At 42.0% G+C, this 14,085-nt stretch overlaps 1 protein-coding gene across 4 annotated transcripts in view; it reads left to right on the top strand.

The window, feature by feature from the left end:
* LOC121854641 (putative glycerol kinase 5) overlaps positions 1 to 14,085 on the top strand; it is a gene marked incomplete at its 5' end in the record, with an annotated part of 197,031 nt that overhangs the window by 26,313 nt on the left and 156,633 nt on the right. For all 4 annotated transcript variants that reach the window (XM_042349522.1, XM_042349443.1, XM_042349356.1 and 1 more), the window contains 1 exon segment: positions 12,425 to 12,547. In XM_042349522.1, the coding sequence (XP_042205456.1) occupies positions 12,425 to 12,547 (123 nt within the window).

The raw sequence follows: 14,085 nt of genomic DNA, 5'->3' as shown, positions 1-14,085 counted from the left end.
TTCTCAGTAGGCCTTTTGCAAATCTGATTAGACTGCTGTACAGTATTCAGTAAGTGGTTCTTTTCATAAGATTTTTTATTTATCTTTTCCATTTTTTAATCTTTTTTTTTTTAGTATTTTTGGTGACTAGAGTATCTCAAGAGTCCAAAAAAAGCAAATTCCGATATATTGAATCCAAAGTTCAGTGGTAAAGCATATGGCTCTTAAGAGAATGGTCCCAGGTTTGATTAATTCCTGACTGTTAACCCACGAACACCCAAAAAATAGAGCACACTCTCTGGTATACAGTATACTGTACTTGCAGATACAGTACAAGATTACTAAGAATACAGTTTAACAATCTTAGTGTTTTAGAGAATAATAATCCAGAGAAAGAGTTTCTCTTCAGTCTCACTTCCAAATTTCAGATGGAAGATCCTCAGCAAAGCACATTTTTATATTTTTTTTATTTGTCCCTTTTATTATTGATTCACTTTACCCCACACCACGCAAGCTGTGTTAAGCCACGGCATCTGTCCTCTCCCACTAAAATTCCCTTCCATCCTCTCTCTAAACTTCCACTGAACCTCCTTCCCCCCTGTCGCTAGCCTTTATCCATCCTATCTATATCTTATTGGAAACATTTCGTAGAGAATTTATTAAGAATCATTATGTTATCAAATTCATCTCCCTATCACAAATAGCCACGCTTGAGTGAGGAGGGGAAGGGGGGGATAGAAAACTGACCGCACGACCCTCTACCCCTCACCCCCCAAAAATGTTCTTCTCTCACACTCTTCAGCCACACCCTGCCATCACAGCCTCCAACACCACTCACATACCCCAAACAAGGGCATTAAGACAGCAGATATAAGGAGTGAGGGTCTTATTGTGTGACTGCGGTCTGTGACTTATATCTAATATACTACAGTGGTCCCTTGGTTAACGAGCGCCTCGGTTAACGAGATTTCGGTTAACGAGTTGCCTTCCATAAGATTCTTAACTTCGGTTAACGAGCAATCCCTTGATTAACGAGTTTCTTACGAGCCAACCTGAACATGATTTCGCTTGCATTTGGCGGTCCACCAGCTGTAGTATTAGTCCGCCAATACAGTAATCGGTTCTAGGGCTTAAATTCCTTACCATTTTAGCAAATATCAAGAAGTTTATACTATTCAATAATTTTAAAAGTATAATATTAAATTTTTTACTCATTTTAACAATTATTGAACATAATTGAAGGTTATGAAACTAGTTTTATGCGTGCCATCCAGCCTCTCGACACGCCATACAGGCGTCAGTCTTTGTATCTTTTCAGTGGAGGTAACATCTTGCTTGAGACTCTCTTCAACTAAATGCCTTTTTTCTGTTTTTGCAAGCAAATTTTTGGTCATTTTGAAATTTATTTTACATATTGACAATATATAATGCAGTGCAGTGTTCATTTAAAGAAAATAATCTTGAATTGCACTAAGAGAACTAAAATTTCATGGGTGAAATGGCGCCATGGGGTGACTTCTCTTCCACCCCAATGCCTTCTCTTCTCCCTTCTCCACCCCCATTCTAATTCCCATCATCATCATCCAGGAGCCTTCTACATACAAACCTCAAAGTAAGTGTACTTTCTACCTTTTTTGTTGAATTTAGGCAATTTTCGGTGAGCTGGAACCAATTACCCAAAAACCCATTGAAACAATGGTTTCGGTTAACGAGTTTTTCGGTTAACGAGTAACCTTCTAGAACGGATTGTGCTCGTTAACCGAGGGACCACTGTATAGGACTAGGCGCGTGTGTGTGTGTTCTGGGCAGCCGAAACGGCACAATCGTTTTTCATCAAACTTGGTGGAAAAATCGCAAAAAATTTGTAGAGTGGAACAAACCTGGTCCCATGTCGATGGTTTCTTTAGGAAGGCATTAGTTAACAATTTAATTACGATGGAAAATGATGCAAGTCTACGGACTTGGCACACCCTCATTCGCTGTATGCTGTCATGAGCCTTCAAACTCTCACAAGGGCACGAACGTGCCCGCGATCACTTGTATCAGCTGTTGAACATCCCCAGCACCCAGAAACATTCTGGGGAAGTGGGCTAATGTCTGTGTGTGCAAGATGTCTATTTTAGACATTCGGAAGCTTTTCCCAGTAACCGGAAAATATTCCGGGGATAAGGAATTTTTCCGGGTTTGAGAAAGTTGTCTTGTTACCCTGAAATCTCTCATCCCCAGAAGTGCTCTACACCAATTTTTCCGACTAATGGGGATTTCACTGTACTTGTGTGGACAAGGAAGAAAGTGATCTGACAGCCGGAATTTAAATCTGCTCGTAAAATCATTCCCAAAGTCGAAATTTAGAAAAAATTACCGACTTTGGGAACAAATTTGCTGAAGTTGAAAATTGAGAGCATTTTCTGAAAATGTCTTTAATAAAGACGACAGCTAAAGTATTTTGGGGGGACCTGACCTGATTCAAAGTCAGTTGGAGGTAGGGTGGGGGATTAGTGGTCTCATATTACTGACCTGATGGAATGTCTGGTCACCCTTTCTTGGCTGGGGGATTAGTGGGTCTCATGAACAGTGTGGGTGATTAGAGAGGAGTGAAAAGGAGTGGTAACATGCACCAGTGTTGCCAAGTGATAAGCTCTTCAACAGCTGATCTTTTAATTCACCTTCATGTAGTCACACAACAAGACCCCTCACTGGATGCTTGTTGTCTTAATTCCCCTGTGTGTGTAATAATAATAATAATAATTAATGGTTTATTGAAAAAGTTCTGCAGCCCGAAGACTGAAAATATATATTGGACATAAATGACTTATTTCATACATTGGTGGTTTAACAAAAGCCTTCATTACAGAAAGGTAAAGGAACATACAGTGAACATACAGATTAATGTTTATAGTGGAGGTCACGTAGATCATGTGCGCTGAGGTGTTGAACACCAGACACATAGTGTAGTAACTCCCTCACAGATGGTGTTATGAGGGGCATCACATGGTGTAGTAATTCCCTCATAGATGGTGTTATGAGGGGCATCACGTGGTGTAGTAATTCCCTCACAGATGGTGTTATGAGAGGCATCACATGGTGTAGTATTTCCCTCTCAGATGGTGTGTGTGTGTGTAATAACGGTGGTATAGGTAGAAGTAGTGACCACCATGGGAACCCAGTGACTACGCAGGTGGACATATAGATCAACTCATGTGCAGCCATCATCCAGTTCACCACACTCATCATTCATCATCAAAACCCCTATACCCCCAAAAATCCTATGGCAATGGACGAGTGGCTAAGGGGACAAGTAGAGATGACTGCCAGGATTCCCTAGTCACAACTCTGCACGTGGGCAGCACAGATAAGAAGGTTGTTTATGCACTGGGATCTAGGCAGTAGTGCAATCCAGTCCTGTCTGTGTTACTGAGCAGCCCTTTCGAGGAGCCACTCTGCTCACCCCACATGGGGATGAGGCTAGAAAGGGTGCCCTAAACATAACCTGCCTAAAAAAAGAACCTGACTAGGCAACCGCACCCAACCAAACTATACAACCTCTTATGGTCACTGCATGGATTGTCAGGAACCTTCTAGATACTGGTACAAATGAGTGTCCTGAAAGAAGTACTGCCCTTGTGGCAAAAGAACTGGCTCGGTATAACATCGCCATAGCAGCCATCGGTGTGTCCCGGCTCCCAGATGAGGGTCAACTCACAGAACAAGGGTCTGGGGTCTGGGTATACCTTCTTCTGGAAGGGTAAGCCTGCTGTGGAGCGAAACTGCATTTATGAAGTTGGCTTTGTCATCCGCCAATGCATCCTACACAGGCTAACTGAAATGCCTATTGGGATCAACGAGCGCCTCATTGCATTTCGAGTCCCACTGAATCACTCACATTATGCCTTTTTCATCAGTGCATACGCCCCAACACTGGATGCAGAGGATGACATCAAGGAGGCTTTTTACGCCGACCTCGACAGAGTGCTAACCTCTATCCCCAGAGAAGATAAGGTTGTACTCCTTGGTGACTTCAATGCCAGGGAGAAATGAACTAGGCAAGTGTAATTCCAATTGCCTACTCCTCCTCAACAAGTGTGCTGCACACAACCTCACTATCACCAATACCTTGTTTAGGCAGGCTGACAAGTTCAAGGGTTCGTGTTAACACCCACGATCCAAACACTGGCATCTCATTGACTACATCATTGTCAGAGAAAGAGATCGCCAAGATGTCGCCATCACCCGTGCCATGAGTGGCCGAGACCACTGTGACACTGATCATCTGCTCGTCAGAGCCAAGCTCTCACTTCATGCCGCCCCAAAACGGTGAAGGCAACAAGCCTCCAGAAGAGGTTTTAATACTAAGCGTCTGGAGGATCCAGGGGTAGCACATGCCTTCAGAGAGCAGCTCTAACATGGCTGATAAACAACCCGACAGCAAACAACCCAAATCCTAGTGCCAAATGGTATATTTTCGACACTGGCGTGACAAAAACATGCAGAGAGACCCTCGGCCAGATCGAAGGAATACATGAGGACTGGTTTGATGAAAATGACCCGGCAGTCAATGTACTTGTCGATGAGAAATGTGTTGGCAGAACAACCCTCAGTATTGAATCAAAGCTGATACCTTCCGTAAGAAGAAAGTGTCGGCCCAGCACGAACTTTGCAATCTAAAGAACAACTTGTTTAAAACTAAAGTATATGAAACACAAAAATTTGCAGATCAACAAAAGATGAGCGAATTTTTCAATTCCACTGAAACATTTTATGGGCCAACCACTCGTGGCGTAGCGCGCCCCCCCCCCCCCACATCTGATGGTAACTCCATAATTAAAGAAGACGAAGGCCTCTTTCAGCACTGGAAAGAGCAATAACATTCACTGCTCAACTGAAACACCCACGTGGATGTCCTGACTAACCATCAGGTCCCTCAGCATCCACAGCTGACCCACCTCAGCTATTCTCCATCCCTGGATGAGGTAGCTACTACCATCAAACAAATGAAAAATAACAAAGCCTCCGGGCCTGATGGAATCCCAGCCGAGGTGTATAAAGCAGGAGGACCTCTGCTTGCCAGCCGTCTCCATTCTCTCCTGGAGAATATATGGGAAAAGGAGGAAATCCCCCAAGCTCTTAAAGACGCCTCCATCATCAATATTTATAAGAACAAGGGAGACCAGTCAAACTGTGGCAACTACCACGGGATCTCGCTGCTGTCCATAGCTGGCAAGATTATTGCCCAAGTCCTACTAATCAGACTTCTTCCTGAGGTAGAGAACATCCTCCCAGAATCTCAATGTGGTTTTAGACCATCACGTGGCACCACTGACATGACTTTTGCTGCCCACCAGATACAGGAAAAGTGCAGAGAACAGCGTCGTGACCTGTACATGGCTTTTATTGACCTAACCATGGCCTTCGACTCGGTCAACAGGGAAGTCCTCTGGTGGACACTCAGCCGATTTGGCTGCCCATCAAAATTCATCGCCATTGTGAGGCAACTCCACGATGGCATGAACGGCAGTGTCCTGCTCGATGGCACCCAGTCTGAGTTCTTCTCCATGCAAACAGGTGTAAAACAAGGGTGTGTACTGGCACCAACTCTCTCTTCCATTTTCTTAGCTGCCTTCCTCACTCGTGCCAGTGCAAATTTAGCTGGCGGGATGGACATCCAGTACCAGATGAAGGGACTTTTCAACAGAAGATGACTCCAGGCAGGAACAAAGGTGTGGCAGCTTCCATTACTGAGCTTCAGTATGCAGACGACCTGACCCTTGTCACTCACACTGAACGGGACCTACAGGAGATCCTGAACACCTATGCAGATGTGTATGCACAGTTCAGCCTTCAGGTGAATGTACGTAAGACTCAGATTCTCTTTCAGCCTGCCCCTGGTTCAGCCACACCTCCACCATCCATCCAACTTAACGGTACTACCCTCACTAATGTTACCCACTTTCGGTATCTCGGCTCTCACCTATCCACCACTGCAGACATCGATGAAGAGATTCAACGTCAGATCAGATGTGCATCTCAAGCCTTTGGCAGACTCCGAAACGGTGTTCAGCTGTAGGGAGCTGAAGTTCTCTACAAAGTTACACGTACAGTGCTAGTCATTAAAACATGCTGGCTTCCTCTCAAACCATGACCACCAAAAATGAAGAAAATTAAATAAAATTGCGTTGTACTTACCAATGGTTTAATATTTTGTATGTCCTCCCTTGCACTTTCTGACTTCTTTTAGTGCATTTAGGAAATGATTCATACAAATTCCTGAGGGTTTGTGGGGGTTAATTATCCCACAACTCGCTGATGGCGGCCTCCAGCCATGGGAATGAACTAATGGCCTTCCCCTGTTGGCCACGCTTGATTATGGCCTACAGGTTCTCAATTGGATTTAGATATGGGGAATCCAGGCCAATCATCGAGGAAGGAAACCTCACAGTCACGAAGCCACTTCGCAACTGATTTAAAAGTGTGGCATAAAAATTTTTGCACCACCCCACTCGAAAGAATCTGGCAAATAATCACAGAGGAGTTCTAAGAAGTTGTACTGGTTCATATATTGGTTCTTGGGCAACACAACTAATTCACCAACACCATTAGCATCTTTATACTATAATTTAGCTCAATATCTTTCTCGTCAGACGGTCATCCCAACGATTATAAATTTACTCATTTAGAAATACATTATTATTTCAGGATGAAATCAGATAGATTTGCAACAACCAGTCGGCTGTAACTCTTGAGGAGGGGGTGGGGCATCTCTTCTCAGCTAGGAAAAAATGCACTATAGTGTGTGTACACTTGAAGAGGCAGGACGATACTGTCAGCCAGAGGCGTCCCAAGCCCTTATCTATGATCATAACAATGAAATGCTTGCTGTGCGTCCACGAACATCTGACGAGGCGGTCATCACCGATTACATGGTATATGAGTCAGAGGCCGCAGCGATAACACTCCCCCCGTTGGGCACATGCCCAAAACTCAGAACATTAAACGGCGCCCTCGAAGAGACAGATCTTGATAACAGGTCGGAGAAACTCGCGGACAGCAGTACGCACACGAACCTGACGGACGAGACCATCTGCACTAGCAATCGCTTCGACAACCTGACCAAGGAGCCATTTACCCAGAGGAAGGGTTTCTCCGGTAATGAGAACAAGATCGTTGACTTTGAAGTTGCGAACAGGCTGAAGATGTTTTTGCTGCTTGTGGAGAATTGGTAGGTATTCCTTGGTCCAGCGCTGCCAAAACCGGTCTGCCAGAAACTGTGCATGTTACCACCTGCGTTGGTAGATGCCTTTCAGCGGGCATCCGCAGAGAGGAGGGACTGGAGCAGAGTCACGTCCAAGCAGAGGTAGTGGAGTCAAGGCCTCCAAATCCTTGGCATCAGTTGACACTGAAGTTATTGGGCAGCTGTTAACGATCACTTCTTCCTCACAGAATAATGTCTGTAGTTGCTCATCGTCAACCACTTGAGACCCGACGATTGCCCTAAGCACCTTACGCACTGTTTGGATTTGTCTTTCCCTTATGTGATGCAGCTGGGGGATTGAACACCCACTCCACCTCCATCTTCAAAAGATGTTGCTGTTTGTGTTTGTCTGCCACCCAGTTGTGAGCAGCTGCCCTGAGTTCTTTGCAGGCTCCAACCATGTTTGTACCATTATCTGAGCATATGCGTTCAGCAGTACCTCTGTGTGCCATGAAACAGGTGATTGCATTGATGAGAGCATCGGCATCAAGTGTGTTGAGCACTCCCAGATGGACTGCATGGGTTGTCAAGCATGTGAACAGACACCCATAACGCTTGGCTGTCTTGCGCCCTTGTTTGTTCTGGAACGGACCAAAACAATCCAATCCTGTGAAGGCAAAGGCAGGCTTTCATGGCCAGGTCCGATCTGCTGGCAGCACGGCTTCCCTTTGATGCACGGACACCCAGTTGTTGCGACGGCAGACAGTGCATGCCTTGGAAATCTTATCCAGCAGACAATGACACTTAGGTATCCAGAAATTTGGACACAACAATGAAAGCATGTGCTCCCTTCCAGAATGTCCTACATGCACTGCATGTGTTTCTCATACAATTTGCATAGTCACCAGATGATCACGTGGGAGCAGTATTGGCCCATCATGTGTTGCCGCCCATTCACTGTTCAGCCTTCCTCCAACCCTTATCAGGCCATCATTAGACATGTATGGTTCTAGACGATAAAGCTCACTCTGGCGTGTCAACCTTTTCTTTGGAGTGAGCCTCATTTCTTGTTGGTACCGCTCTCTCTGTATCACTCTGAAAATTGCTGTCTTGGCTTGTCGTAACTCTGACACACTTAACACGGTAATGTTTGCTGTTGGTGTTTTATCTTTGAGGACGTTGATAACCCTCCGGATCCAAGCTACTCCTCTTTGAAGCTGGAGCCAAGAAGAGTACTTTTCACACAAGCACTGCAAGGGTTCTTTGATCTTGTCTACTATGGAGGTCAGTGAAGTCACGTCCCCTTTCAATTCAGGATCGCCCTCGAGCTCCATGTCAACCAGCGGTGCCTTTGGCTAATGCTCGGGAGGTAGCCTTATAAACCTTGGACTCTGGGTCCAACGACAATCCTCCAGCATCTGTGAAGCGGTTATTCCTCGTGTTGCATCATCTGCCGGGTTCTGCTCTGAGCTGACATGTCTCCATTGCCTCATGTCTGTGACTTCTCTTATAACCGACACACTGTTTGCAACAAAGGTGTGGAAAAGTTTCCCAGCGTTACCCCATATACTTCAACACCATCATACTATCCGTCCAAAACACAGAGTCCGCCAGTGGTACACCGAGTTCATGTCGCACTGTTGTATCAGCATGTACTGCCAGTACAGCAGCACAAAGTTCTAGCCGTGGTATGGTTTGTTGCTTTAAAGGTGCTAGTCGGGCTCTGCCACACACAAAGGAACAGTCAATTCTTCCTTCCTGGTCTACAGTCCTCAGGTAGGTGACAACTGCATAAGCCGATTGTGAAGCCACGCATTCCCTCCGCCGCTAGCTGTGATTGGTCTAATGTAACATGATGTGCCCTGCCACCAGAGGATAGAAGTCGCTTACCTAGCCGGGCCTGTCTCATTGTTCTCAGTCCGCGTATACAGTTCTCTCTTGTGCCCGCTATTCCCCTCACAATGGCTTCCGCTGGACCCCCACCACCCGAGAAAATCCTTGAATTACCTGGACCAAGCATGAAGGAAATCATCGAGTTGGGGGAGAAAATTAAGCTCATCCTTGACAACGACCCAGACAAGCATCAGTATGAAGTGTCTAATAACCATCTGACGAAAGTTATGGAGCCGTATATCCAGATCTATCTCGATGATAACTATGCTAGTTGTCAACGTAGTATTAAAGACTTCCTTGCCCGCAACCCACCACAGCCAGCCCAAATCAGTGATAGTGATAAGTGACAGTGAGGATATGGACTTTGAGGGGTTTTTCTGGGAGGCCCGGCAAACCTCTGCGAGTAGTGAAAGTGATTCACCGGAGGGCAACTAATCTGCCCTCTTCCTCAGAACCAGCCGCCATCCACGTGTGCCGACCCATCTTTTTTACTAACGTAAATGTTAAAAAACCTAATATTATTGATATTTCTCTTAAATATTAATTGTGTGTGCATACCATCATAAAATTAAGATGTTATTTTTACTACAAGGTACGTATTGTGTCGGAAAAAGTGGAGTTTGGGGGTCGGCCCAGTCTCTATTTCAGTTAATCCCATATGTTCTGTTATTTCGTTTACGCGTATCTCGTTTTACGCGGACCTCCACGGGTTCAATTGAACGCGTAAATGCAGACAATACTGTGTGTGTGTGTATATATATATATATATATATATATATATATATATATATATATATATATATATATATATATACACACACTTATGCGGTCAATAGAACCCAGAGGGTCCCGTGTTAAGTGAAATCCGCGTTAAGTGAACAACAGAACATATGGGATTAATTCCAATAGAAACCGGCCCGACCCCCAAACTCCACTTTTTGAAGACACATAACTATGTTGTAGTAAAAATAACATCTTAATTTTATGATGGTACATGCACACAATTAATACTTAAGAGAAATAGAGAAATACAGTCGCCAAGTTAATGTCCATTCAAATAATGGACTCAACTCCCTCCCCCTCTCACACTACACTGCCGGCTCTTCCCTCTCTGAGAAATTTTGGGGGAAAACCACTAAATTTTAATAAATAATACCTCAAACTAAAGTTAGGATAATACAATTGACATTGCTGGATTCCTTGTAAGACCAGGAATATTTTGAATATAAATGTCATATATTTTGCACAAAAGATAACATAGTTACTCAGAAAATTTTTTTATCTAAAATTTGTATGTCTAATGCAAAATATATGATATTTATATTCAAAATGATCACCAAATTATAAGAATTCCAGCAATGTAAATTATATTCTGGCCGGGTAATTTGTATGAATTTTATGAGCTAAAATAAATATCTTCAGTTAATAAAAAAAAAAATATTCTTCACGACACTATCTGTCAATCAAAGTACCCCACCTTGCCTCCCCTCCTCTTCCAACCAGGCCAGATGGTCGGTCCGTCCCAACCCTCCCTCCCACCCCCCACGAATCCTCCCTTCAAGAGAAAGGTTGGGTGAAAAAACTAGATTTTAACATTTAGTATTAAATAATACCTCAGATTAAAGTTAGGATAATATAATTGACATTTCTGGATTCCTTGTAAAACCAGGAATATTTTGAATATAAATGTCATATATTTTGCACAAAAGATAACATATTTACTCAGAGTAAACATTATATCTAAAATTTGTATGTCTAATGCAAAATATATGATGTTTGTATTCAAAATGATCATCAAATTGTAAGTATTCCAGCAATGTAAATTATATTCTGGCCGGGTAATTTGTATGAATTTTATGAGCTAAAACAAATTTCTTCAGTTAATAAAAAAAAAAAATATTCTTCACACCGTGGTGCCAGGTGGTCGGTCGCCGGTCTCTCCCTCCCTCCCACCCCCCACCAACCAGATGAATGTGTGGGAATACACGACTGTTTACCTTTTTAGTAATAAATAATAAATCAGACTAAAGTTAGGATAATATAATTGACATTGCTGGATTCCTTGTAAGACCAGGAATATTTTGAATATAAATGTCATATATTTTGCACAAAAGATAACATATTTACTCAGAGTAAACATTATATCTAAAATTTGTATGTCTAATGCAAAATCTATGATGTTTATATTCAAATTGATCATCAAATTGTAAGAATTCCAGCAATGTAAATTATATTCTGGCCGTATAATTTGTATGAATTTTATGAGCTAAATAAAAAAATTATACTTCACCCGTGTAAAGGGGTACACCCACCGCGGAATGTGAGCATCCTGGGTTCTGGCAGGGCACCGTGTAAACACGTGGAAACACGGAATGTGGGACCGCGTAAAGTGAGGGTTGACTGTAGTATATATATATGACTCACCGTGTTACTGCATAATACCAAGACATGTATAACACATCACTCTTTCTCAATAAGGGAGAGATGAATTAGGACTATTATTAACGGTTACTGTATTTATTGAATATTTTATATTAGGGTTTAACAGTTACTTCAAAATAATAAACCTATGCTCCTAGCTAGTTAAACGGGAACCACATATCTCACAACAAATTGAAACTTAAGGATTTACCAAATAGAAAACACCCAAATACCTGCCATGTCGCCACCACAGACATCCCACACCTCTCTACACAAAATTCCAACACAGACTCCTGTTCAAACCGCGTCAGCCTACAAGAGACGCCACAACTTTCATGACGTCACTCCTCATAGGCCTTCTCATTGGTCGAAAACACGCCTAAGGCCTTCACACTATTGGCTCGGAATTGGCGGGAACTCCTGGGTGGCGGAAACTCATGACATTGTTACATTATTATCCAAATTGCCTTACACTATGCACGTATGTAGTCCACAACATTTCACCAAAATACAAATAATCACCATTCTTTCACTCATGTGTGCTGGATTATAGCTCCACTTAACTCCTAGTGTCGCTCCAAGTAACTCCTAATTATAGCTAGTGTGTGTACACTTGAAGGGGCAGGACGATATTGTCAGCCAGAGGCATCCCAAGCCCTTATCTATGATCATAACAACGAAATGCTTGCTGTGCATCCACGAACATCTGGCGAGGTGGCCACCGGCCACCACCAATCACATGGTATGTGAGTCAGAGGTCGCTGCATACGAGGGCGGCGATAACAGGTTTAAGATATGTTTCTAAAATTTGTAAAGTCCTATAACCTGTTTATAGCTTGGTCTCAGTGGTTATGGGTCTTTTTCTGTTCCACTGCATTATGTACAATTGTACATCACCTGTATCAATAACCTCTGCTCTCAATTAATGCACAATATTTTCAGGTAAACATGAGGCTGAAATGGGTTCTAGAAAATGAAGAGAGGGTGAGGAAGCTAGCACATGAAGGACATGTTATGTTTGGAACCATTGACACATGGCTCATCTACAAATTGACTGAAGGAAAGGTATGGAGTGATTAGACAATCTTTATAGTTGTAACAAAAGCATTTTTTTTTATTCTTGCATGTACCATAATTTCATAAATTTTTTATTGAATAAGTCAAAAAAATTTCAGTAATTTCATCTTTCATTCATTTTTGCTATATAAAAACATTCATAAATAATCCAATACAGTGTACTTTGATGCAGTGTTAGGTGTTAACCTACTACGAATAGTAACAAAGCATTTTGTAATGTGAAACATTTCAATAGATCTACCAGTGCAGTAAATTAAAATTACAGAAAATTTTGCAATTGGGAAACAAAATTTGAAACATTATTTTAATCTACCTCTATTTTCCAGATAAGATTATGTAACCTTACATTTTAAGCAAATCTGGTACTCCTTGATAAGTTATTTAGTTGTACTGTATATAAGTTATATGTCTCTGCCATATGGGGTCACTTGTGTCTCTTCATCCATCAGTACATAGTTACAGGTAGTTCTGCTATAACGCGATAGTAGTGTTCTTGTAAAACATCGTGTTATAGAAATTCGTGTGATAGAAATAACAGGGCTTATGGAGAAAATAGGGTTAGGTGCAGATTACTCCAAATCGAAAAAAAAATTTCGTAGTTAGCCTAACACAAAGGATAGCACAGTCTAAATAAATGTTACATTCATATCTAATAATGAAATCATACAGTAAATGTTACACTTTACTTTGAAAAAATATGAATATAACTTGATGGGGGAGAAGGTTGATGTTGAGGCTGAGGAGTCATGAAACATCAAGCTTTTCTTCAAGTGTTATAGCCTTTCTTTTACGATCACCACCGGAAATGGGATCACCAGAGTGCTTCCCAGAGATATTCTTCTTTTCCATAGTCACAAAATTGGAGAAACAGTAATCAGAATTCACTGAGGACACTTAAAAACTTCACGTGTTTCAAACAAAGTGTGGAGTAAACAGAGCGCGCGGGTCTAAAGCGCTATGTATTTTGTTTTTCTCTTATTTAAAATTTTACATTTTACATATACTGTACAGGTATACTGTATACATAAATATTACATAAATTATTTCTGCAATTCTTCACAAACAAAACACATAAATCAATTGAATATGTGATGTCGAACGTGAACTGTAAACACTGCATAACCCCGCGCCAAGCCACAGCACTGTACTGTACAGTACACTTTAAGCGCTACGTATTTAGTTTTTCTTTTATTTAAATTTTTACAATTTACATATATATACCTGTATAAGTAAATTGTAATTTACATATTATTCATATTATGCTAGAGTGCCCACAAAACATGAGAAACGTTTGAGTCCCCCAGTAGAGATGTCCGTTCTCTGTCCACTTCAGGATGTCTTAGTCCTCCATTTTCTTTTTGTGTACTCGCTCAGGGACTCAAGTATTTCTGTATATGACACAGGATGATAAGGGAATTTGAATTTATTTGTTTATTTATTTATATATAATATCCTGTAATATATTAAATATACTGCAAGTATTTTCTTTAATTTATATACATGTTTCGCGAAAAAGGGAGGCTACA

This window comes from Homarus americanus, unplaced genomic scaffold, assembly GCF_018991925.1.
Source record: "Homarus americanus isolate GMGI-L3 unplaced genomic scaffold, GMGI_Hamer_2.0 scaffold51859, whole genome shotgun sequence".
Classification (NCBI taxonomy): domain Eukaryota; kingdom Metazoa; phylum Arthropoda; class Malacostraca; order Decapoda; family Nephropidae; genus Homarus; species Homarus americanus.
Note: the sequence above shows the minus strand (reverse complement) of the source record. Positions and strands in the feature narration are given on the sequence as shown.